Source organism: Pocillopora damicornis, chromosome 6 (assembly GCF_964200805.1).
Source record: "Pocillopora damicornis chromosome 6, jaPocDami1.2, whole genome shotgun sequence".
Lineage (NCBI taxonomy): Eukaryota > Metazoa > Cnidaria > Anthozoa > Scleractinia > Pocilloporidae > Pocillopora > Pocillopora damicornis.
The window spans coordinates 14,927,333-14,952,679 of NC_142675.1; the positions used below are offsets into that span (position 1 = coordinate 14,927,333).

General features: G+C 37.4%; 2 protein-coding genes across 4 annotated transcripts; both read left to right on the forward strand.

Annotated features, from left to right (window-relative positions):
* The first annotated feature begins 479 nt into the window (after window positions 1–479).
* LOC113666491 (uncharacterized) lies at window positions 480–15,784 on the forward strand. Of its 2 annotated transcripts, XM_027182282.2 has the most exons (14): window positions 480–810; window positions 913–985; window positions 4,690–4,900; window positions 6,306–6,709; window positions 7,336–7,461; window positions 7,727–8,014; window positions 8,660–8,962; window positions 9,524–9,978; window positions 10,863–10,957; window positions 11,615–11,774; window positions 12,392–12,452; window positions 12,822–13,084; window positions 13,392–13,602; window positions 14,340–15,784. In XM_027182282.2, exons 1-14 carry the CDS (start codon window positions 778–780, stop codon window positions 14,549–14,551), a joined length of 2,895 nt encoding a protein of 964 aa, XP_027038083.2. In that variant the 5' UTR covers window positions 480–777; the 3' UTR covers window positions 14,552–15,784. The 2 variants fall into 2 exon arrangements, with proteins under 2 accessions (XP_027038083.2, XP_089064803.1); XM_089208677.1 differs by lacking the exon at window positions 913–985 and having other exon boundaries at window positions 677–810.
* Window positions 15,785–17,758: 1,974 nt separating this feature from the next.
* Window positions 17,759–23,112, forward strand: LOC113666493 (uncharacterized). Of its 2 annotated transcripts, none has more exons than XM_027182284.2 (4): window positions 17,759–17,847; window positions 21,594–21,801; window positions 22,233–22,336; window positions 22,761–23,112. In XM_027182284.2, the coding sequence occupies exons 1-4, from the start codon at window positions 17,824–17,826 to the stop codon at window positions 22,980–22,982; spliced, it is 558 nt and encodes a 185-aa protein (XP_027038085.2). In that variant the 5' UTR covers window positions 17,759–17,823; the 3' UTR covers window positions 22,983–23,112. The 2 variants fall into 2 exon arrangements, with proteins under 2 accessions (XP_027038085.2, XP_089064842.1); XM_089208716.1 differs by lacking the exon at window positions 17,759–17,847 and adding an exon at window positions 19,647–20,152.
* The last annotated feature ends 2,235 nt before the right edge of the window (window positions 23,113–25,347 follow it).

The following is a 25,347-nucleotide window of genomic DNA, read 5'->3' on the forward strand; positions in this document are numbered from 1 at the left end:
TTATTGTTCTAGAAAATAATTAATTTCCTATCACGCCTTCGCACTTTACTTAATAGTTCCACCTTAATTTTCATTTATTTTGTTTGATCACGAAGCTGATGCAAACACTACGGGACGTTGACTTCACGAGTAGAACAAATTGTCATTTCCCAGTGAGTCGTCCTTAAAATTCGAACATTGACAACAAGCTAATGAAAAACAAGAATCGGTAACCCGCGAACAGGTCATGAAATTTTATGAACCAAATTCGAACTCTTTACCGATAAGTCAGAGAGTACGATGTATTATCCGCTGAGGCCAGCAAAAATGGAAGAAAAACTATGTTATCAACCGAATTCTAATAATTATTTTAAAAAAACAATTAAAAAAATGCTTCTGTGAAGACTATCGGGTGACCAAGCGCTAATTGTGGAACTATGTTTACTAATGAATTTTCATAAGACTACAATGAAAGAAAAATATTTGAACGTGACCACCTTGTTTTACAAATTTGTCACCCTCTAGAAGATAACAGCGAGAGGGCACAATTTTTTTCGCGTCCTTTCTTGCCCAGAAAGTGTGTTTTCCCGTTAAACACGTTACGCTTGCCAGGACTTCTGCGGTAGCGTCAAGATTGACAATTCCTCACCAAATTGCAACGCATTTCCAAACCACTTCCTACCGAAAGCACAACAAAATCTTATACGTCTGGTAATTCACTGTGAGCACTTCTCTGAGAATTTGTATCGTAAGGAGATCGTTGAATACAGACGGAAGGGAAACAACACTGAAGAAAGAATGGTACAAAAACTGCTTCTGTACTTTTGTGCGGTAAGTGAATTCATGTTTACTGGGGTAAAATATTTTGAAACTCTGATGCTAATTTTTTAAGTTCACTATTACGCTGTATTACTTTCCTATTGGATAAAATAGGTTTTACACACTTTCACCTGTGCCAACGGATCAAACGTAACAGCACCATATTCATCACGTTATTCTTTTGAGGGTAAGTAGATAGAAGACTTAAGAGTATTATTTGGCACTGTACCATTTTGCCTATCAATTCTGAAGAAGGCTCTGGAAATTCGCGTGTTAAGTATGTAATTTATGATCCTGTAAAGAATAGTTATAAAGAATAATTACAAAAAGCTGGTCTATTCCTTGTTGATGATTCGAGTTCTAAAGTTTCATGTTGAATTTTGGCATCGGTTATGTCTACAAGCCAAACCGGGCTGTCATTGATAAAAAAAACAGTCCGTCCGTTGTCCAAATTTTTAAGAACATTTTCAGTCTTTTTAATTTCGTGTTAATGATTAGGCGTGCAGTTAAAATGAATATATCACACTGTGTGGCTAAAAGAATCGGTTTTAACATATTCAACATATTGTTCACGTGAAGAGAGAGTAACTTTAGTAAAATAAATATTTATGTCGAGGATAGCAGGTCCACATTGAGAATATAACTTCCACCTGCACGGGATAAAATGTTTTATTAAATGAATCGTGCTGTAAATCACCAATATATGCAAATAATCTAGGGCGTCGCGGAAACCTTTACCGCTCTGAAAAAATGTTAATATCTGCAGCTTACTGTGCACTATCACTAATTTTTACATTATTTCCATCAATTTAAAGAGGAATTTTATCGATCCTTCCATTTTTTCCCGCCAAACTTCGTGCGCTCTCCCACAGCAACAAAGAACTACATTAATAATTCATTCAAAAACTATTTAGAACAAATGACGCTGCCATCCTCACCAGTTCAATTACGGATGTTCCTTACATCATGATGAAGCCCAAGAGATTATTTAACAAATAGAGAAGCCTTGACTGTGCTCTGTTCTGTTATAAAGCACTTAGGAAGCGGCTAGAGCACGAAAGAAGTGTAGGGAGAAACACGAGACGTAGTCGAGTGTTTCTTCCCACTTCTTGAGCACAGTCAAGGCTTCTCTATTTGTTTTATAATAAAGAATCCGTTAAATTACCCAAGCATTACTTTCAATTTTCAAAACAAACTTTATTTCCAAAGCGAACAACAGTGTCGTCAGCATGCTCTATACTCTCATAAAGCACGCTACAATAAGCCAATCAGAATCCCTGTTAGAATGGTTCAAATAATCTGATTGGCTGTACAAGACTAAAGCTGTCAAAAGTGTCAAACCTTCAAAGTTCACATTCTACGATAGTTTACAAACTAAAATAGTTCATCATTTCTGTTTTGCTCTGTTTTGTTTTTGAACACTGAACTTTATATACTATACGAGTGTTAGCTGTGTTTGATTTTTATTACCCTACGTAAGCTTGCAATCTAACTGAGCGTGAAAATCTTTAAAACTCGGAATGTCTATTTTGTTTTTCCTTTGAGGATTTTCGTATCTGCTTACGTTTTAATAACGTAAATTACGGCACCTGGTATGTTTACAAACCTTTGTTTGGTTCTTCTGTCGCTACTTGCCGGCTCGCCTCAGTTCCGAAATTTCACTTTCAATTATCGGAAAAAAGCTGAAAAGAAGTCCCGGAAAAGGTCGAACATAATACAATTGGCAGATGGCGTGACAGCTTTAGCTCAGCTCTATGCTCTATACTTTCATAGAGCACGCTCTTTCAACCAATGACAGCGCTCGTTATATCCGAACTTTATTATAACATTGGTTATGAATCACGCCTACAGGTAACTCACGTCATATTTTCTCAAATTAGCGCCGTCGCTTTGATAAATGAGTTAATAGTCATGTGACTATGCGTTTGTTGGAAAACGGCCTTCTCTGTAAGCTTAGAAATATACTGCAAATTACTTACGGGGCGATAGTTCTTCAGCAATAATTTCAAGTCCAAGTTTCTTGAGGCAAAGGAAGGACTAGCGCACATTTCCTTCGAACAGCAAATTCACCTGTCTGTAGCGATAAGTTTATAATCTTAGTTATCGTGGTAACAAAACATCGATGCAGCCGATAACAAGTGTTGTAGGTATAAGATCTAGTAAACATGACTTTTTGGGGGTGGACTCAATAAGTTTTCGGACGTCAGATTGGCTGAGTATGTCAAACTTCTCAATGGTCGGTACATCACAAACGCACTCGTTAGCAGTGCGGAGCGGAGGGAACGAAAGCATGTCGAGTTTGGTCTGTATGGTGTCAATCTTTTAAACAAAGAAGTTGCTAAATCAAGCAATCTTGTCGTCAAATTGAGGATACTCCACCACGTTCTCTCTCCCAAGCAGTCTCTCAGTGGCCAAGAACAGTTTCCTCTGATCAGTGCTGTTTTCTTTTAAAAAATCTTTGAAAAACAATTTACGTGCTTCATTCATCGGATTGTTAGTGTTGTTATTAATAGCTTTGTATGCAAGGAAATCTACCTCCAAACCAATGCGCCGCCATCTCCTCTTCGCCCTGCGCCTCTGTCATCTAGCCTCCTTAATATCATCGTTGAATCAAGGTACTAGGGGCCTAGCTGGGATGGTCTTTGTAATGAGTGGTGCATGCCGGTCCAGGACAGACGCAAGAGTGGAATTATAGCACGACACAAGATCAGTCATTGTGTCCGGGGTATTTGTACATAAGTCCGACGATGAAATTTCATCAGATAGCACATCAAAATTCACGCCTTTAAACCTCCTAAAGGTCACTGTTTTCTTTGTTATCCTAGGCTTGTCAAGGTTTAACCGGCGTATAACAGACCAGTGATCGGAAATGTGATAGTCTGATATAGGAGTTTCCCTAACCAAGTCTTCGAAATGTCGTGTTACGATTAGGTTAAAACATCCTGTTGTAAACTCATTATCTCCAGTAAATCAAGAAGTTTCAATCTGTGGGGGTCCCTAACAACGTTGACATGGATGTTGAAATCGCCAGTTATTAGGAGAAGCTCAGATGAGAGGATTATAGATATAGATAATCAGAAAACTTCTCCTTTTTGGCCAATCACTTTCTTGGATAGTAAGGATGCAAGGAAAACCTGTTTCTGTTGCCACTCTTTCATGGCACTTTTTCAGCTTCAACTGTAGAAGAATCACTACAGGCAAATATTTCCTTTTCTGTTAAATTACTCCTAAGTTATTTCTATCTCCATATTCTTACTGTTCTTTTACTATTTTTCCATTGCCATACATATGGTTAAACGTAAATGCCGTAAACTTCCCAAAAACAATCCGACCATTCTCTAGTCTTCGAGGACCAGTGATCTTTAAATTATATCTAAGTCAGCTTCAATGAAACCGGTGTTAGTTAAGAAAGTCTGAAGCTTTGATTGGATCTTAATAGAGAATTAACGCATAGTTATGCTTGGCTTTGGAGGATACAAAGGTAAACATGCCAGAATTTTTGAATTTATCAAATAACGGCCCAGTTTTCTCATTGTTTTCCGAAGTCCATGTTGAAGACGAAAAAACTTAATTTAGAAAAAAAAAAAAAGAAGTAACAGCAGCAACACAATAAACAACACGATAAACAACTTGAAAGGAGTCACGGGCCACAGTTTTCATATCCATGACCTTTTACTCTAGTCTGAACTTTTAGATCACACGACAGGCTGCCTAACCATACCCAGTAAAGGACGAATTTAGAGGAGGGGGGGAGGGAAGGGGATCCCAATCACAATTACAGGACAAATTGAAAATATCATTTTTTCAGTTCTTTTCCTACGAAAAAAATATTCCTATTTAGAATGTAACAGTTAACCGATTCTCGACGCATTTTTTTTCCTTTTATTTTAGATAGGGCTTTATATTTTCCAAAGAAAGGAGTCAGTGATTTTATCAGCGTAACGGGAATGCCAAGTTTGACGAAATTCACCGTGTGTTTCTCGATGAAGTCCAGCGATTCACAAGGAACTCCTCTCAGCTATGCTGTGCCACAAGAGTACAATGAGCTGGTCATTGACTACGACAGAAATGGGTTCCTGCTGACAATTAGAGCATTTTCCAGGTAAATGGCTTCGTAAATTCATTGAAAAAAAGATGCTAAACTAGTCAAGAGTTTAAATCTTATGTGCATGGTCGGCTCAGCACACCAACCCGGTGGCTACATAGAGTTATAACACAATTCGGAAACGCTCCTTGTCACAAATTGCAAAATGGTTTTAAGCTTTATCGTCTTCTTTTTGAAGAGTTAAAGCCATACTGTTTCGGGCCTTTGTTTAGCCAACCGCTCGTCGAAGAAAAACTGTCCCTATTTTAACTACTCGAGTATATACTCGCAAAATTTTGGTGGCAATTCTTACATGAAAGATGTGAAACTAAATCATTAATTTTAATACAAGTTGTAACTTTCTTCTCCTTCTTCAGCCGCAGCAATACTCTTGTAAATGCATTTTTGAAATTCTAAACTATATTCAGGTATTCATAATTAATTTTAAGATGAATTAGAAAGAAAAACCTCTGAAGAGTAAGGGCATCGCTTGGTTGAAATTGCAGACAAAATAGATGGACGGTTTTGTACTGACTAACCTGACGTTTTCACAAATGTGTTAGCAGTTCAAAATTCATTTGCTTTAAAGATTTTTTAATTCGTTGTTTTAGACTCATTCATCTTTTAGGTGTAGATAAAGATATCCACCTTGACGTCTTGTGAAAAGGCTCTTGAAATTCTGTAAAAGAAACAGGGGAGCTTTTAGGACCTATTCAGGGGTTTCAATAACTTCTTTTCATAATCGGCTGTCGAGGGTGTTTTTTAGGCGGCTGTGCCCGGAAAAGGGACCGTAACGTTAATCCCAAGTATGAGAGCCTGAACAGACGGCGGTAAGAGGTTTTACAGCCAGGTGGTGGGAGTCCACTGGCAAATGGCTTTTACTGAAACCGCTGGTTTTTTCCCTTGTATATCTTTCTGTCTTACGATGATTCACGTTATAACATATAACATAAGGCTTTGTTTAATTCACATGGCGCATTATAAGATAGCTGTAAGCTTCAGGCAGGGGGTCTATAACCCTTGTGACCGCGATGAAATAGGTCTGGAAAATAGGTGCAGCTTTCTTCTTACATAGAATTTCCTTTAGCAATAATGCCATTGTTTATATTGTTGTTGACAGTCATTTTTTTCGGTTAGAGACAAGCCATTATTTGTCCACGGGGAGAGGAGGAGTTTGCGGGGGTCACTTCGTTTTCAGGGAGAACGGAGAGAGGATCAGTCATCATTAATAGAGTACAAAGGAAGGACTATGGAAAATTGACTGCCATTTAACTACCAACAGGGGGAGGGGGGTCTCAAGAATGTAAGAGAGCCTTATGAGGGCTCAGGGAAACTTTATTGTGACAGAACCAAAATCCTCCAACCCTCCCCACCCTATCCCACGTGATAAATGATGACTGCTCCCTTATTTCCAAATTTGTAGAAGAATATCTGTATCCGCCAACGATGGCCTCTGGCACCACATCTGTGTTTCCTGGCAAGGAAATTCAGGATCATGGAAATTCTACATCGATGGGAATATGACGGATCAGGGTAAAAATCTCGGGAAAGGCCACGTGATAACACCTAGTGGCTTCTTGATGCTGGGTCAAGAACAAGATTCACTTGGGGGCGGGCTCTCGCGCTCCCAGTCTTTTCAAGGGATGCTTTCAAACTTTAACATATGGAATGTAACACTTTCCTCTGAACACGTGAGAAAGATGTCGCAAAAGTGTATAATAGATGAAGCTTCAAATAACAGAGTGTTTCAGTGGCAGGATTTCGTTGATGGATCTCGTAAAGGAGAAGTAAGGCTGGTGAAAGCTTCTCCTTGTAAGACGATAGAGTGTGAGTGATAGGATGAAGCAAAATTGTTAGGGGGGAGGGGGCAGTGTCGCTATTTTTACATATAAATAGAGCGTGAAAAATGAGACGCAAGCAAATATATATCATGTATGATAAGTCACCGATTATTTGAACTTCCACTCAATTGCAACGTTTAAGAAAAAGGAAACAGCCGTTTGGTTTTCTCTTGTAATTCATCCATTTTGGGGTGATTTATTCACGAATCGTACCATTTTTTGCTTTAAATTGCATCTTTTTTTTCCAGTCAGAGAGGAAGCTTTACTAAAATACAACTATTAATTGCTTGTTTACAGGAAACCAATCTAGTAGCAGGGAAATTAAAAACAACTTTTGCAATTTTCTGCAAACCAGCTCACTACTGGATCAACGAAACATTTGCACAGACCAAAAAAATCCTGTGTCCCGGAACCGTAATTTTGAGAAACTAACCACGCAAGGAAATAGAGACTGTCAGTATATTTATTGCGTGTAGTGCATAAAGTAACTAGAGATATTTAACAAGATTAAAATCTGAAAATAAAATAGAAAAATGCCTCACAATAAGCTACATTAGTCCAATTCTTGCATCTGTTCCAAATTTCTTCAACCTCTGACATCTTTTCTTTCAGCAATCTGGAGTGCGTGGTCGAAATGTAGCAAGACCTGTGGTGAAGGAACTCAGACACGCACACGTGAGTGCAGGTACCAAAACTGCGCTGAAATGAGGGTGTGCCAACCTATTAAACCGTGTTCAGGTACGTTTTGAGCGAAATAAATAATAACTTGAGGTGCTCCCCTGGCTGTCTCCTAACAAAAAGTTCAGACGCGCGATGTACCGAAGTTATCATTGGAGTAACTCCCCTGGACTACTGACTATATGCAGAAATACCCTCATCCATTTTACCCTCATCAGAAGACAGGTGAACGATGCCCTTAACTATTGTGCAGAAGTTGATTGAAAAATTAGATATTGTACAGTCTCAAATAGTTTCTCAAAAACTTCTTTATTTCTATTCATAGTGCCTGGCAGTAAGATCCAAGTTAATGGCATCAGTTCCTCATCTCTCCTTGTCAATTGGACTACTAAATGGCAGAGGCTCTGGCCTCGCGAACTAAGGAAGATTCAAATAATATACAACACCTCAGAGAATGAAACAGCTCAAAATATCACGGTGAATCCATTGATCAAATTTGTGGAACTACGAGGTCTTTTGCCTTTTACGAAATACTGCGTCAGAGTTCAAATTGTAACTCACGAAGGGGCGGGAAAGCCATCAACTTGTGCTCTTGGGAAAACGCAACAGAGTGGTAGGTAGAAAGGTTCGTGTACTGTCACGCTTATTAAAGTTTCAGCTGTGAGCTTGGGCGCCACTGAAACTGCTGTAAGACTGTTGTGCAAACATTTCACCATTGGACATGGTTTGATGCTACTCTGGTTTAAAGATTTAATGAATGTAATCGAGAAGTTACAATTAATAGACCCAACGTTTCGACACTCCTGTCTAGTGCCTTCATCAAAGCTGATCTAATCGCTTCAATAAGAGTGCCTTTTATATGCTCACTAATTAGCCACCTTTTTTCTGACGAGGTGTAAATAGACGTCAGGTAGTGAACCGCCATCATTACGATTTAAAGGAGCGTTGGCGGAGTTGATATGCCACGTTTCCAAACAAAGACGCTAGTGGTACGTTGATAAGTGGTGATAATTTTAGACTTCCCCACCCGATTGTATGTTTAGTTAGGCATGTGTGCTTTGACAAAGCTGAATTTTCTTTTTTGCCAAAGAAGACCGCTTTTTGATGCCATGTCTGATTGTCCACCCTTGCTTTTAAAGTTGAAATTAACATCCACAATGGAAAAACTATTATGTTCAGTCTATCGCCATTTTGTGCCTAGTTTGTGATCATATGGCTGTTCTTTCATAATCTTTGACCAAATGTTTCAATTTCTCAGTCCCCCGCAGCCCTCCAACAGGTCTTGCAGCAATCAATTTCTTCAGTCCATCCAGACTCTACGCGACATGGAAATCATTACCTGCAGTTTATTGGCAGGGGATCCCAACAGGGTATTCTATAAGGTTTCAAGTAAAACATACTATCCATGAAGAAAACGAAACATGGACTGGGGAATTCCTCGTTCTGCCATATTCAACAAAGGCATTACTTAAAGGATTTCAAACATATGCAACTTACAGCCTAAAGATTGCAGCTGTCACCGAAATAGGCCCAGGCCCGTACAGCGAAGAAATTCTTATAGGTTAGTTAGAAACATTTAACCTAATGTTCAGCAATGTTGTTCCTCAATTGAGAGTCGAAAGTAATTCTAGATAGAATTGCTTTAATCGAATCCTCCTCTCCTTTAGGAAAACTTCAGAAACTTTAGAAACTTAGGGAAAACTATGTCCCACCCAAGTAATAAATACGGTTTGACTTATGCCCCCTTTATGGTTTACATGCGTAGTTCTGTTCGTGTTTTGGCCCTTTACAAAATTCTGCATTTAGTTTCTTTTCGTTACTTTGCTCAAGCACCTTACGATGATTTTAAACTAATATCCCTGTACTTTGCGAAGGAGTTTAGGTCGGTGCAATAAACACCCAGGGCTATCTGATAAAAATTTGGGATGGTAACCGAAGAAGAAATGATATCCTTGTGGTGAAACGTTTTAATAAACAATAGTTTACACATACACCATGTGCAAGTAAATTTCTCAGTGAAAAATGCAAATGATTTCTCTCGTCAGCTTTAGATAGTGAATCTGAGAATAGCACGATGAAAAACGAGAAAAATGTGTAACTTTTTTCCATTTCTTTTTCTTAGAAACGTGCCGATGTCCCAAAAAGATATATGTGAACTGGGTTAAACTTCCAAAGCTTTGTGTTACGCAACACTCACAAAACAAGAAAGTTCCCGGTGGAGTTTTTCCTGAATTGGTTTATGAAATGATACATCATGTTTGCGGCACATGTCATCAATATGAAAGAACAGAAATAATTTTTAATGAGGTGAAGGGCAATTTTGAAGATATGACCAGTGCACCCGATGAACTTATGCATCTGAATATGCCTATCAAGATATTGCCCCAAGAACCAACCTCTGGGGAGGGGTGGAAACTTCTACCTCTGGTGGAGGTACCAGGGTTTGTACTCGTAATGAGGAAGCCCAGTACAGACACGTATGCAGTTTTTCTTAAGTCTTCTGTCCTAGGTTGCTGGCCTGCTTTTGCCGTGATGTTTGCCATGTATCTCACTTTTGGGTTGGCAACCTGGACTGTGGTGAGTGAAGCCTTAACCCCTTCCTCTACCAAGATCTCACAACTAATTCTCCTTACTGTCTGACATAAATTTCTCATGGTGTCAATAAAGAGAATTAGTATTGAGAATTTGCTTGATCAGCATAGTATTGATATTCTGAGGAAAATTCTTTCTTGGTTTCCTTGAGGTCAACAAGTGATTTACCTACACCACCTATATATCTCAGCTAACGTTCTCTGAGTCATGTGTTTCCTGGCACCATTTCACTTTAAATGACATTGACTATGTAACGTAAGATACATAATTTCTACGTCGTGAGGTTGATGATCATGGCCATAATTAACAATTAATCACCAATGTGGAGGTATATAGTGGTAGATATTCACCGACACTGCGGTGAATAATTGTTTCAGTATGTACCACAAAGAAGCCAAAATAATTAGTTTATTTTTGTCGAAATACCAAAAGATGGTCGTAATTAAATTTTTGATGCACAAATTTGCCTTTCGGCTGTTCGGAGGTGAGCAGTACTCGCTAATCAGCATTATTTGCAGTTAGACTCAGGGGAAACATAATACTTACTATCGGCACTTTCCCAGAACGACAAGAACTTTACTTAGTCGGAATTTAAAAGTTAAATTATCAGAATGGTGACGCATCACCGGCTTACAGAGGCACATCAAAAATTCACACATCGTTACAGTAAACCATACAGAGGAATATAATTTAGGTAAATTTGGCCTTCTCAAATACGAATTTTATTATTTAAAAGCCCTATTTTACCAGAAGTGCTGCCGATGCCTTTTAAATACAAAGTTCTAATTAGCGTCAATTTTAGCTTGAAACTTCCAATATTAAAGATGAAATTCCTCCCGTTTATCCCATCGACGTTATTCTCTATGTAGGAGATGCACGCGAATCCTAAACATTTTCCGCCGCGTTTTTCGCGAGGCTGGAGGGAAGGAGTTTGGTGGTCTTTTGTTTCCATGACAACTGTCGGGTAGGTGAGAGGAAATCATAGCTGATAATTAAGAGGTATTCATTTTCCCTTTAAAGATTATTGTTGTCCCTTCATTTGTCATGTCACCCTAAAATCAAACAGGCACAAAAGTGCACTGAACAGTTTTCACTGCTCTTTGTGCAAACCAGCATTATTTTCAAAAGAAGGATCCCTCGAGCATGATTACCATGTTCCTAGTTTAAGGAAATTCGTCAATAGCAACTGTTGGTGACCTAGGAAGAATATAAGTCGCAACTCGGGTGGGAGGATGAATATTATTTGACGGGTTCACAACATCAAAAGTACCTTACTTATAAATTGCAAGAAACTGAATATACCTTATTCAATGTCTAATGTATTTTTTATCAAAGTTCATTTTCAATCTCATGTTGGATGAATGGTACAGACAAAATCATTGCAGGATTAAATTCACGCTGTCAATATTTATATAGATGAGTAAATTTCATAGAGCAGAAATATTTTTATAAAGCTTTGAGAGGTTTGGTTAAATGCTAAAAGCACATAATGGGCCGAGCATCTAGCTATTACATTGCTTCATTTATTAGCTCGTCTTCAACTGAACTATTTATCCATTAACTTATGAAATCACTCAATCATTCTTCATTAAAAGCGTGTTAAATTCTGTCAATAACACAGGTATGGTGATCGTCATCCAGGATCAGTGCTTGGAAGGCTCATAAGCATTGTCACTTTTCTTGTGGGTGTCGTCATCAGCGCTTTATTTGTATCAGCTCTATCGTCACTGCTGACGGTTTTCACAATTAATACGTTAACCAATCCTGAGCAGGGAAAAGCGGTAAGTGGAAATCTAGTTCGTTTCTTCATTTAATTCAGTTTTGTTACTTCATTGATTGTCTTAACGAACTTACAAGCACTTCACTGCTGGATACTACATTTATCTTGTCATCAAGCACAAAGACAATTGATCATTAGTTATCTCAGTGCGCAAGAGTCGCGACCTCGTGAAGACTGGTATCCGAAATATTAAGTACAATTAATAGGTGAAACCCGCGATTCAATGCCAGTTCGATTTATGGAAAAATTGGGCAGGGTGCCAGGGCTGGCAGGTCACTAAGAGTGGAAGGTTGTCATGCCTGGCAGATTACCAAGACTGGCAGGTCACTTAGGTAGGCAGGTTACAAAGGCTGGTGTTTGCTTGGTTTTTAATTCTCAGAAGAAGTATCGCTTGAGGCATGCAGAGCGAAATCCTGCTAATAGTCCGGGCATAATCACATGCGTTATGGTGTTTATTGACTATCCCAAAGTAACTTCGAACTGGACTGTCCGTGATACTTGTGTATACAGGATATGCGATTTCTGGAGTTCAGTGACATACAATGAACACATTTTGATGAATCATAATGCATGTGATTATGCTCGGACTATTCACTTCTAACCCATTTCATTTTTCAGATCGGCGTGATCAATGGTTCCCTTGAACATCGTTATGCTCTGCGAATCAATGGAAGCAAAGGTAAATGAATTTAATTTTTTGAATTTCAATACAGTAAATGGTTTGAGCCCAGGGGTAACATGTAATAGAGTAGTTTGATCGTCCGGGTGAAAGTAATGGATCGAGACCGACCAATCACGACCGACCTACGCCGCTTGAGTCTTACAGCCAATAACATCACAGCAAAACTTACCAATCAGTTTATACAAACCGGACTTTGAACATTCGACCGACAACAACTATTCACTTGACTCTGATGATGACTTCCGCTCAGGTTGTCGAAACATCAGTCACTACTACCGACAACAGTCCTTCTCAGGACTACACTCACCCGAACGATCAAAGTACACTATTACCAAATTTTAATAGTAAAACCTGTTTAAATTTCAGGCACGCATTACTACACAAGGAATACTTTGGTACCTGATCTTAAATCAAAAGCGTTGGATGGTGCTTTAATGGACTTCATGTTCGTGAACTCTTTTATGAAGGACTTGGACGATCCTGACTTTAGAGTTTATAAAATTGTTCCAAACAGGTTTTATTATGGAATAAAATTAATTGGAGAAGCAAGGCACTATCTCGGAGCGTTCAAGGAATATTTGAAAATGATGCCTATTGAGAATAGACTAGGGAAGCCAAAAGTAGACCAGGTGAGATAGTTTCTGCCTTGGAAACTAGTTAAAACTAATCAAAGTGCTTAAGACTTTGACCATGTTGTTTTCTTAAAGATATTTAACGTTTGGTAAATGAAGAACATTTTTGTAGTTAATGATTCAAAGAACAAGGGAAGGAATAGATTAGCTTCATTATATCATTGGTAGGGAATACCATAACGTAGAAATGCAGTTGATTGAATTGAAAATGGTTCTCCATGGAGGTGTTCCACAGATTGTACTTTCGTCTAAGATTTTACCCTGTAGAAATCTTTTGAATAAGTTTTGCTTTCTTTTCTTGAAGGAACCTTTAGATCATTCTACAGAAGCCACACCGACCATGGAAGCAATAAAATTTTCTGACCCAAGGAGTTTTCTTTACAAGAAAACTTTAGAAGTGGTTAGTTTTGGTCTGATCACAGTGGCTACAGGTGGCCTCGCCTTCCACGCAATGCAGATATGGCTGAAAAGGAATGTAAAGCATGCTAATAATAAAAAAGATGGTCAACTGAAAGGTAAAGAGGCCCTAACCCTTGAGCTACAGTATAAAGAACTGAAAAACAACTAGAGGGTATCTTTTACTTATATTACCAATATAACCAATTTCACAAATATCGTCAAGTTTCAGACGGCTCAGGGAGAATATTTGCTGCATCGGCAGCATGTTGCTTTCAGCAGGATTTCTGTCATCATTGCAGGGTTAGGCCAATCTCTACCTTTGTCAATCATGTTAACCTTGCGCGTTGCATGCTGGAACCAAGTGCTTACGCTGGTTGCCATCTTGAATAAAGGTGTTGCTGTTTAACTATTCTCCGAATCATACAATTATCATTCCCAGTTCTTTCAGTTTACCACTTTATTTGAGGGGGAGGGGCGGTTGAGGGATTTCGAGGGGGGGGGACGGATGGATGATCAGTCGTCCTTAGTATAGCATTAAAGGGCCACTATAGAAAATTGACTTCCCAATGAGGGTAGATCATATGAATACTAAAGAGACTTAGAGGGGATCAGGTAAAATTTGTTGTGACAGAGTCAAAATCTTCCAAACCCCTCCCCCTCAGGTGGTAAATAATGACCGGTTGACATATCCCTTAACGCTGTATACTCTTAACTTTTGAAAATTAGTTACATATCAAATTTTCTTTCACGATCATCTTGAAGGATGGAAGTTTTAAATGCATGGTTGTCCGTCTCCTTTGTTCCTTTAATCGTCATTCTGTTTAGTAACATTGTATTTTGTCTTGGTCCACAGCTCCTTCTAGTGATCCTCAGCTCAAACCAGACGAGATCAGGGCACAAATGAGCCAGCTTTTGGATGAATTTTACGATCGATTTCAGAATGCATATCTCGCTCTTAAACTTAAACACAGAAAAGAACTGTTAAAATTTCGACAGAGAAGAACTTGTTCTGCGCGAGCTGCACGAAATAGCTCTACAAAGTACATCTTAGCACAACAGGTGTGAGATTGAAAGAAAAAAAGAGCGATAGCATTTGCAAACAATCATACCTTCCCGTACAAATACCCTTAAAAGGCAGATTGTATGCGCGGCAGTGAAGGTACCGATAAACAGCCTGCAAGTGAAAAAGATATCTCTTTTTTTAGGCGTGAAATAGGATTTTTACTTTGTATATTTATTTATTTATAATTTTTTCTAATGATGGCAGGGTCACGTGCAAATATCGATTACGCTTTATCTCAAGGTGTCCCTGAAGTGCTCCTTAGGTGCCCCTGATACAGAAAGGTAATCGCTTTTGTTCTTACTCGATAAAGACTTACCCCTTTGTTCATGAAAATAAATTTAGCCTAATTTCTCTGAGTCAGGCCAACAAAATTATGTACGACAACGTTAGTCATAAAAAAAAAGACCTCAGGGACACTCTTCAAGTGATCTTAAAGGATTGCTTCAAGCAGTACAACACATTTAGTTTTTTTATGTGCACAAGACACCCGAAATACTGGTTTTGGTGATTTACGAGGTTAGATTAAAATAACAGAAACAAAAATCTATAAACACCTCTTTCTTACTCGATAATAGCATGTAAATTGATTAGCTTCAAACATTAGAGATTGTCCAATATAGTGGCCCCTGCTGTCCCGGACCGTAATTTGTTTCATCGTGTGTACGTCTGGGGTATAGCTGTCATTATGAAATACATCTTTCGTCAAAAAAAAACACTTATTTTAAAAAAAACTTCATAAAAAAAGATGTTTTGTATTTTATGCGAGATATAGCATAAAATAGATTGGCTTTTTTGGCAGTGAAATGAATGGAGTACATTAAGTAAGTCGAAACCGTGACCGTAACCAGAAATTAAATAAACGGGCAGTCCTGACTTAATGGTTAAAGAATTCATAAGAAGGCACTTGTTGGTAAGTAAACGTGTTTCCCACGTTTAAAGACAATTTTCACAGAATGGAGCCGGTTTTAAAACGGCCAGTATATATAATCATACACGACTTGGAAGATGAAAAGGATAAAAACTGAGGCAGCTTTATGGCGGTGACTATGGATCGCGATGCTATAAGTCTGTAAAATATCCAGTAACTCAATGATAACGAAAGAAAGAAAGTAAAACGGAAAGAAAGAATCGAAGAGAGCATAGGAAGAGATAACGAAAGAAAAAAAATTAAAACGGAAAAAAAGAAAAGCAGAGAGCATAGGAAAAAGGAAGCATGCACTCGAAAAGTTTAAAAATCGAATTAAATTTATGCTCAAACTATAATTATAAAGCTACGCCAAGGAAAGATATTCATATGCATGACATGGATAAAACATTGCAACATGGTAAATTCTTTAACTTTTGTTTCTTTTTTATGATTTTTCAAATCCCCATTTTTGACTTTAGGGCATGATGCTCGGATCTCGCTGTGCTAAAGTCCATATGTGATGACCCGGACCCAGATCATGATACTTCTTCTTCCTGTACTCCCACTCAGTCTTTACATATCTCACTTAACGTGTTAGGACATTTTTTTTGTTTGCGATTAAGATTTTTAGTATTCATAAAACATTTTGCTACTTTAAGTTAGTTGAAATGTTAACAAATTGAAATTACACATATTTTTTCTTTTCACTTCATCCCACGGTCGTGACGAGACGAAAAAAAAAATGTTCTCCTTCTCATAGTTTCACTTGTTGAATGAAACTAGAATTCAATTAAAACAATAAATTTTTGTAAGTGAACTTGATTTTACCCTCAAAGAGTTAGGTAAAATTTGTTCTTATTGATTAAAAAATCTAGACTTCAACATGTCATCCTGGGTAAAGTAAGGTTAAAGATGCCGTGATAGTTCGAGTCCGCGGGTTATACCCGATTGATTTAAGTGAAATACAACAATTTGCTGTCAAAGGGGTCATAATTTTTACGACTAACGGATAAAATTTTGGCCTTTTCACGGCTAACGGTTGATTTCTTTCCGATATGGTTTAAATAAACCTTTTTTACAAGCAACGGTTAAAATGTGTCAATTTTTAACGGCTAAGTATTTTTATGCCGTCTTAAGTCATGACTTCATCTCCACTTGCCACTAATGTTCACTAATACTCGCTTCGTACTTACTTAGTTCAATTAAAAATACTTTTCCCTGATAGTAGCTTCAAAATATTTGAACATATATATAATTATATATTCATAGATTTCCATTGCATACTTACTCTTCCTATCAAATCTTTCTTTGTCTCTCTCTTTCCTCTTCGCCGTCTATCTTTCGTGAGCAAAACCAGTGCGGTTCAACTAAATACTTGGGTTCTTAAGTCAGGCTGCCCGTTTGTGGAATTTCTGATTTATGCAGATCGGCTAAAATTTTTCTCCCGGTCATGGTCTCGGCTTTTCTTTTTTTCACTACCATAATATGTGAATTATCCTAGACGTCGTGTGCCATCATGGATTGACAATTAAAACAGTGTTTTCATTTGTTACAGTTTGATAACAGAGTCAGTTTTTCACCTCCCACTGTATTTACAGGGGTGTTGCGTAGGTGAAGATTTGTATTGAAACTTGCATTTTTGAGGTGACCGTAGACATTTAAGTTTTCAATAATTATTGGTAAGATAACTTTTCAAGTGCGTTTTACATATTTTTCGAATATAAACTATAAAGTAATTATTCAATTAAGCCAATACTTGAAATCCAATCATAACTGAAATAGATGAAAGGGGCGTCTTTAATGCTGGCTAGTCTCTCACGAATCCCATGGTTGTTGTTTTTCACTATCTCTATTAGCTATGACTTTGTTTAACTAGTACTATTAACTTCAAAAACATGCTCAGTTAATTTAATAAGGCAGTCAGTTTGTTATTCAAAATGTTATTAGCCATTCTTTGTGAGTATGTGTTTTCTTAATATTTTTGTTTTGTGGCGGTATTTTTTGTATTACGTAATGTAAGTAATATTATGAAAATATTAAACAAATGAATTAATCAGTTATAGTCTGTATCTGCTGTAAGGTATACCGGAAGTGGCCACAGGTAGAAAGAGGGTTTGGGCAGCATGAGATCTGATCAAGTGTTTCCAATTACTCCCTTCCTTTTTCTTTTCAAAATTCTGCACACCTTTGAGGAAAAAGCCATTAATTTTTAACATATTTTAGCAATGACAACAAACTAGAGGAACTTCGTGAACCAGGCATCTTTCCCTGGAATCGTATAAAATGATGGTGCACGTAACAATTTCCATTGCCAAGTTTTGGAATTTACGAGTAACATCTCTCCCAGATTCCATAGAGTGGAGTATAATGGACGTGAAACATACATTTCTAGTAAGTAGCGTCTGAAATGTAAGGTAAATTCCTTTTTGTAGTTCAGGGAGCATCTCCGTACCAAAAGGAAAAAAAAAACCTTAGCCTAGTTTCAAAAGTTAAAGAAGTTTACTTAGGAAATTTTTAAAAGTACTTCTTTCATTTTATGTTCTATTTAAAAATGAAAATCGTCGACTTGTAATTGATACTATGTCGTGAAAAAAAGAAAACTTAAAGGTATCTAGTTTAACACTTTTATTTGATCTGGTTTTAGCGAATCGTAACCGTTCTAAAGATAATTAACCTTTCGTCATTTTAAAAATGAAATTGATCAGGTGATGCGTAACTTTATCTTTCCGATGACTTTCGGATACTCACGTGTTTAAAACAATTTGGTTTTACTTAAAGGCCGTTACAAATATTCAAAAGTGCGTTGAATTTCATTTCTCGAACTACGGCCTCAAAACCAAGTCAGTTTTCAATGTTTTCCAAGTTACGTTGTGCTCCACCAGGCTAGCTGATACCGCTTTCACTTTAAAGATCAAGATATTACCACTTGACAGTTGGTATGATCGTGTTTTCTCGAAGTAACGTGCTTGTTTCGAAATGCAATGCCACAGGTACAAATCCGCTTTTATTCATATGAAAAAGCATACCAATTTGTTTATTTTTACGTAAAATTTTTTGAGAAAACCGTAAGAGTCACCTTTTGATATCAATAATACATCTAAATCCTATACATGAATCCAAATAAACGCTTCATTTGCTGCTTATGATTAACTACGCATTAGCAAGCAGGTTTATTGTCATTCGATGATATTTGCCTAATCCGAAATCTTTCCTTTATCGTTTTTACCTCTAAAGAGATACGTCTTGTTCTGCGCTTTCTAGAAAAATTTTGACTATTTCTGATCTTGATTTAAAGTCGGTAACTGACACGTGTCCTGACTGTTTGCAATGCTATGCATTGCTTCTTAGTTTCATGCTTAAGAGATTTGGCTTGCTAAGTATTTTCCATCATCATGGAAACCTACCACACCTGCCTCCTGTTGTCTAATGATCTCTTATAAAGAAAATGTTAATCAAATATGTAGCCTTCACTGTTGCGGTTGAATGTATCAAGTTGCAAATCTATAAATACAAGAAACACTCAACTAATGCAATTTTGGCACGCAAGAAACGCGACTTTCGTTCCATGTTAACATCTTAGACTACAAATGGGGAACGAAATCGGCTACGGCCAGCTAATGCAGACTTCTGATCACTAATGATCTCAGTTTTTCTTTTTCGTGATCCTTCACGGTGCGAAAATTGGCTCCTACGCATGTTGAAGAATTTTTTTGTCATTAGTGATAAATTATGACATTTAATGAGTTAATTAAGTAAAGTTCTTTTTTTGGAGGCAAAAAGCATGAAATCGGAAAAAAACAGTAAAACAGTAACAGTAAACCGAGCACCCTCAGATATTGATCATTGCCTTTATTTCTATGACCTTAATGTTTGACTCACCAGCAACATTCTGAGGAGACATTTGATGCTAGTTACTCTCAGGGGCTAAAGGGTATGATGTGTCACAATAAAATAGACCTGATTCCCCTAAAGCTCTCTAGTTTTCTTATGAACCTCCTCTTTCCCTTCATTTGCGATCAACTTTCTGAAGTCCTCCTATACACTCTGTTAGAGACGACGGATCCCTCTCTGATCGCTCTAAAAACCACGTAATCCCCCCCAAAAATCATCTGACGGAACTTATTCGATTGGCGAATAGAATGGTTTGTGTCAATCGGGTATTACAGTTTTTTGGCTTTTGGCCCAACTTTTAATTCTTTTACTCCATAAAATTGCGATCAGGAACCGCACGTTCTCTATAAATGAATGCTTCATTTATTGTTTATGATCAACTACTCATTAGTCAGCTATAAGTTTCGTGTCATGTCGTGATGTTCGCTTAATCTGAAATCTTTTCGTTTTCGTTTTTACCTCTAAAGAAATACATCTTGTTTTTAGCTTCCTAACAAGATTTTGACTGATCATGATTTGAAACTGGTAAACTGACACGTTTCCTGATTGTTTGCGATACCATGCATTGTTTCTTAGTTTCACGCTTAAGAGGTTTGGCTTGCTAAGTATTTTTCCATTTTCACGGAAATGTGCAACATCTGTATTCTATTGTCTAATGATCGATTTGACAGAAAATAATTGTAGCAGACGGATACTGAAGCTTTTTGGCTCTGGAATCAATCTTCAGTTCTGCTATTTAACAAAATTGGCAACAGGGACCGCACGTTCTCTAGAAACTTCGTCTATGTGGTGTTTGGTTGATACGGTTTGTAAACTCACACAATGATTTAATATTGCGCAAGCAAGTCTTTAAAGATTTGTTTGACTACATTTTTACCTCATATTCCTTTCAAAGATAATCATGAATTAAAAACGATACTCAGCACAAATAAGAGATTTCATTAAGTTGATAACGCGGTCATGTTACCTCAATACGTTAATGCATAATCTTTGTATCGCCATTTACAATCAGGAAACTGACTCTGAGCGGAAGGTTATTCCAACATATCGTAATTGTTTCATCTTCAGAATGAAGATAACATAGATGGGAAAATATCTATCACAATAATAAATATTTCCCAATGGCCTACTGAAGAACTATTCAGTAATTTTAGACGAATGTGGTGAAAATTAAAACACCTAGCTGTTATAAATTCCTAATAAACTCCCACATACTAACAGGAAAAAGGTCAATGAGACAGGTTGTTTAGAACAACAAACAATGAATGCAGTAGACGTCAAGAATGAAAACAAATATGCGCTTTGCGAAGCGTAACCGATCTCTAGTGACTGAAAAGAGGAGAAAAAAAAAGAAAGGATCAGTTTCCCATTAATCATAACCATTGCAATTTCCTCAAATGTGATCGGTGCTTAAGCTGCATTTTTCCCCTACATATTCTGTGGAGTTTTAATCGGAAGGTGTAATCGGACAGTTGGCTGAAAGTCTACCCACCAATCACAGAATTGATTTCAATACCCATCGAAACAATCACTTAACCAACAAAACTTGGAATTTCCAAAATGGAAGATTTTTTATTTTAGACAATTTCTCTATTGTAGATATTTTCTGAAGTTTTCCTACGGAATTTGTATAGGTCATAGTTGATTGCTAATATTTTCTGAAGTTTACCTACGGAATTAGTAAAGGTCATAGTTGATTGCTAATATTTTCTGAAGTTTTCCTACGGAATTTTTAATGGTCATAGTTGATTGCTAATATTTTCTGAAGTTTTCCTACGGAATTTGTAAGGGTCATAGTTGATTGCTAATAGGACTTTGTGTCGTCTAATTGGGTCTGTAATCATACTCTTGCTTGAAAAATCACACTCCACCTCGCAGGTTTCCGATTTATAGTCACGTGTATGATTACAGACTGAATTGGACTCTGCTCAGTCCTACTCAGTCCTCAGTCAGTTACATTATTAATGCTATAGTGTGAAAAAAACATCGTAATCAGAAAGGGCGACACCAGGGTGGGAAACAACCCCCATAATGAAAAAATAGATCAAGCTTAATGATAGTCTTAATTAGCTAAATGAAAGAAATGTCTCTGAATCCTGTCTCAAGCTAAACAATAGGTGATCATTAAAGTCAATCGTCAAAGTCATGCAGTCGAAAAAACGTGCTCCCCAATACGCAATGAATTATTTGTTTTCACTGAAGATACATATCTGCTCCCTAACCAACAGTCTTTAATTTCTTTCTAGATTGCACTTGCAATTGTGCTGTTATGCGAGAAAGCACAATCAAGAAAAACTCGACTGGAGAGGACCATTGCTTCGTATTATAGGAGAGCGAAAACGTGTAGTGGAGGAAATCTGATAAAGATTTATACAGACATGTGTCAAATTGTAAACGGAAAGAAGCAGTGTAAGGTTTACTGCAATGGCAGAACCGACTTGGACCAAAACACAAGTGAGAATCAAAGAATTATAAGAACTGTTCATATAGACTAGTTAAAAGATATATATATTCGCCGTTGATTCTTGATATCCCATTGTTCAGGGAGTTTTGTTTTTCGACGCCCGAAAAGTAATCGATGTGGAAAGAGTGTGGGGATAGGTTTAAAGTTTTGTCTCCTTAACATCCAGTCCTTTCAGACTAGATCGTTTGGATTTAGCAGTAAGTTTGAGATCTTTCAGATTTCAATTGTAATACTGCCAAATTATTGTCAAAAAACTCATTAAGGAAACATTCTCAGCAATCGCTTTTGCGACTGCAAAGCAGTACCTTAAAAAAAAAGAAGCAAAATTGTCCTTCTCAGCGAATGGCTGGTCCAACGATGATAATAGTTATCAGATAATCGATCGTTTCATTCTCCAATAAATTCGTCTATTTTCTTGCAGGATTTGACATCGTGAAGTGGAATGGTAAGAAGTGCATTCAAAAAAGAGTCGGACTCATCACATACTCGTTGAAAGTCATCAATGAGACGAACGTAGTTTTTGAGGTGAGTTTAGTGTGCTAACATAAAATAGAAAGGAAAACCAACTTAGTTGATCGTTGAGATTCACTACAAATGTGCAAGTTCCTGCTTCTTTATTATTTCTTTGCTTGACTACTCAAAAGCAAATCAAATAATGGAAATGATGATTATAAAATAATATTGAAACAATTGGGACGAAAATGACGATAACGACCACAGCTATATGATGAAGATAATGATGGTGCTGATGACAGAAAGGTTGTGGCTCAAGATCAGAAACAACTGCAAATAAATGAAACTGGAAAAACAATTTGACGGAATATTTCACAAACATAAGCTCTTGTTTGTCAATAACAAAGCCATGCACTTTGATATGAGGGAAAACCTTGTTTGCTTGTTAGTTTGTTTACTTGCTCATTACTTAATTGATAAATTTGTTGTTTTGTAGGATCAGTCAGCGTGCAACGTATCAACCAGCAATGAGTTCTTGTTTAAAGAGGAGAAAGATATATTGACAAATACCTTTACATATAAATACATCTCAAGCACTAATCAAGCGATGTATCTCGGAGTTGATCATAACTGTACTGATAAGAACTTATATGTTTATTCCACAAATGTAAAAGACAGGCGATGTTACATGAATAGAGAAAAGATTAAAAAGCTTTAAAATTCTTTTTGTTTTCTGACAGTTGTTAATTATTTAAGACAATGGCCCGCTTGACTAAGTTTGTGAATTCCCTGAGTGTTTCGTTCAATGTATTTTTTGGAGGATTGAATTTAAGTCAGAATATATACATACAAATAAAACATCAAGTACAAACCAGACTTAGTGCCTTGGAGTGAGTGTCACCTAAACTTATGATAATTTATTTCTTCATTCCACAAATAAGCGAAACGAACGAGGACAGGGGAGCGGGAGCCCGGGAGGAGCGGGAAGCGCGGGAAGCGGGATCTATAAAAGGGCGGGACACGGGAGCAGAAATTGAAAAGGCAGTCCTTTGTTGTTTATTACTGCCAAACATCCAGTCAAAGACCCGCGCCTAGTGGCGTTTTTTGATTTTCATTTAAGTTCCACCGAGGTTCAAAAGAAAATTTTAGATGCCAGAAAACGTAAATTTATACTCAACATTGACACCGATGAAATTGGATACCTCTCGAAGTCTGTTACGTTAGAGGTCATGAATGAGATGACATAAAACAATTACACACTTGTGTCTCGCACGCTGTAGCAGTCGTAATTGTCTAACACAAAGCGAGTGAGGTCGATAGGGCGTCAAGGGCTATATTGATCAGCCTCGGTATTTTCCGGTGTGGCAACACAAAATCAGTCCATAGAGGACCTTGGTTTTTCAAATGCCTTTTTTTTTAAATCAGACAATCACATAGCTGCAGAAGTTTAAAGAAGGTTTCAACTTCCCGAAGAAATCCGAATGGTTTAAAATGCCATAACCAGCCGATGAGTAATGTACGATAATTCTTTAACAGCACTTAAACTGGACGCTCACTGAATGCAAACGGCTCGTCAATTCATGTGTAACGAGCTGAATTATTTGTTGAAGCCAGGTCTTACATAGCTCACGGCCAACGCTTCTTCCGACGAAGAACGAAAATTACTGAAGCGCAATGGATATACAATGAGTTGAAATAGAAGTAGGGCCAAATTAGATAGAAGAACCGAACTCTAAAAGATACTTTTGGCTCTTCAAAACGAATGTTTGGGATTTTTCATGTTGATTACGTCGCAGGTTTCTCGATAAGCTAGAATGACAACAGCGCAAAAGATTGTGAATGTCATAAAAGACACGGAATAATTCGAAAAGCTTAATTTTGGGCTCGATGAAGTCGCAGAAGAAGTTTTAAGGTTTAGTTCAAGAGACAAAACACGAAAAAGGAAAAGACAAGGAATGGATTGAAAACATACATAGTTAAGCGAGCGAGTAGCGTGAAAATGCATGAACTTTGACTGAGTTGTTGTATCTTGACTTTTGTTTTCATTTTGGGCCAAAATATCGCGAACGTGACTGAGTTCTGAATGTCTGATATTTCGTAGAGTTTTATTCCTTCCGCTCTATATTGAAATAAAATTTATCCTCTGCCATCCGGTAAGCAATTAGTTGTTGTTGACAACGACTAATTACTTACCCCTCCACCGAAGCAGACTATAATTGTCATTGAAGCCATTGCCGTCTATTTCAAATTTCACGCCGAGTTATTCGGCCCAGAGTCGACACTTCGAGTATGAAAAAATATGAAAAAACGCACTGGAAAAAGCATCCTCTTGATCCCGGATAATTATGACACGTCTCTTTAATTTTTGGTTTCAGCTTATAGCGGTGAAACCAATTGCCGTTATTCTAAGGCGACATTTTGAAGAACGAGACTATTCAAAGTCATAAGCCGGAACCAAAAATTATATGTATGCTTTTTCTTTGACAGTAGCTTCAAAATATTTGGACATTGATAATTAGATTGTCAGAGATTTGAGATGTATGCTTGCTTCCTCATAGGTAATCTCTCTTTGTCTCATTCTTTCCTCTTTGCCGTTTGTCTTTCGTTTGTAATATTTTTGGTTATTTTGCAGCTTTTATGCGTCATCACCAAATCTGCCTCAGGTTTTGTACTCTTATTTCTAGGACGTGCGTGAAAACATTTTCCGTATCAAAACCGACTCCATTCCGTGAAAAATCGTCTTGATATGCGATTATATGCTTACTGACATATGATGGGGTTCAACTAGATACTTTGACTATTAAGTCACGCCGCCCGGTCGTGGAATTTCTGATTTATGCAGATCGGCGACAAAAATATTGTTAGTCATGGTCTCAGTTAGAATTGACAAACTCACACAAAAATCGCACTTACTTAATGTACTAAGTTCGTTAAGCTTTTTTTCACTGGCAAAAAAGTCAATCTATCCCATGTGAAATATCATAGACGTCATGTACCATCGTGGATTGACAGTTAAATAGCTAGTGTGGTAATTGGTTACGGTTTGATAAGCGAGTCAGTTTTTTCACTTGCCACTGCAATTC

What these genes read in the sequence shown, in the direction of transcription:
- LOC113666493 (XM_089208716.1), top strand. Translation starts at nt 20,003, where the DNA reads ATGATCGATTTGACAGAAAATAATTGTAGCAGACGGATACTGAAGCTT. An exon ending in CGACTTGGACCAAAACACAA is followed by an intron (nt 21,802 to 22,232) that starts GTGAGAATCAAA and finishes ATTTTCTTGCAG; the next exon opens with GATTTGACATCGTGAAGTGG. An exon ending in AGACGAACGTAGTTTTTGAG is followed by an intron (nt 22,337 to 22,760) that starts GTGAGTTTAGTG and finishes GTTGTTTTGTAG; the next exon opens with GATCAGTCAGCGTGCAACGT.
- LOC113666491 (XM_027182282.2), top strand. Translation starts at nt 778, where the DNA reads ATGGTACAAAAACTGCTTCTGTACTTTTGTGCG. An exon ending in ATCACGTTATTCTTTTGAGG is followed by an intron (nt 986 to 4,689) that starts GTAAGTAGATAG and finishes CTTTTATTTTAG; the next exon opens with ATAGGGCTTTATATTTTCCA. An exon ending in AAAAGATGGTCAACTGAAAG is followed by an intron (nt 13,603 to 14,339) that starts GTAAAGAGGCCC and finishes CTTGGTCCACAG; the next exon opens with CTCCTTCTAGTGATCCTCAG.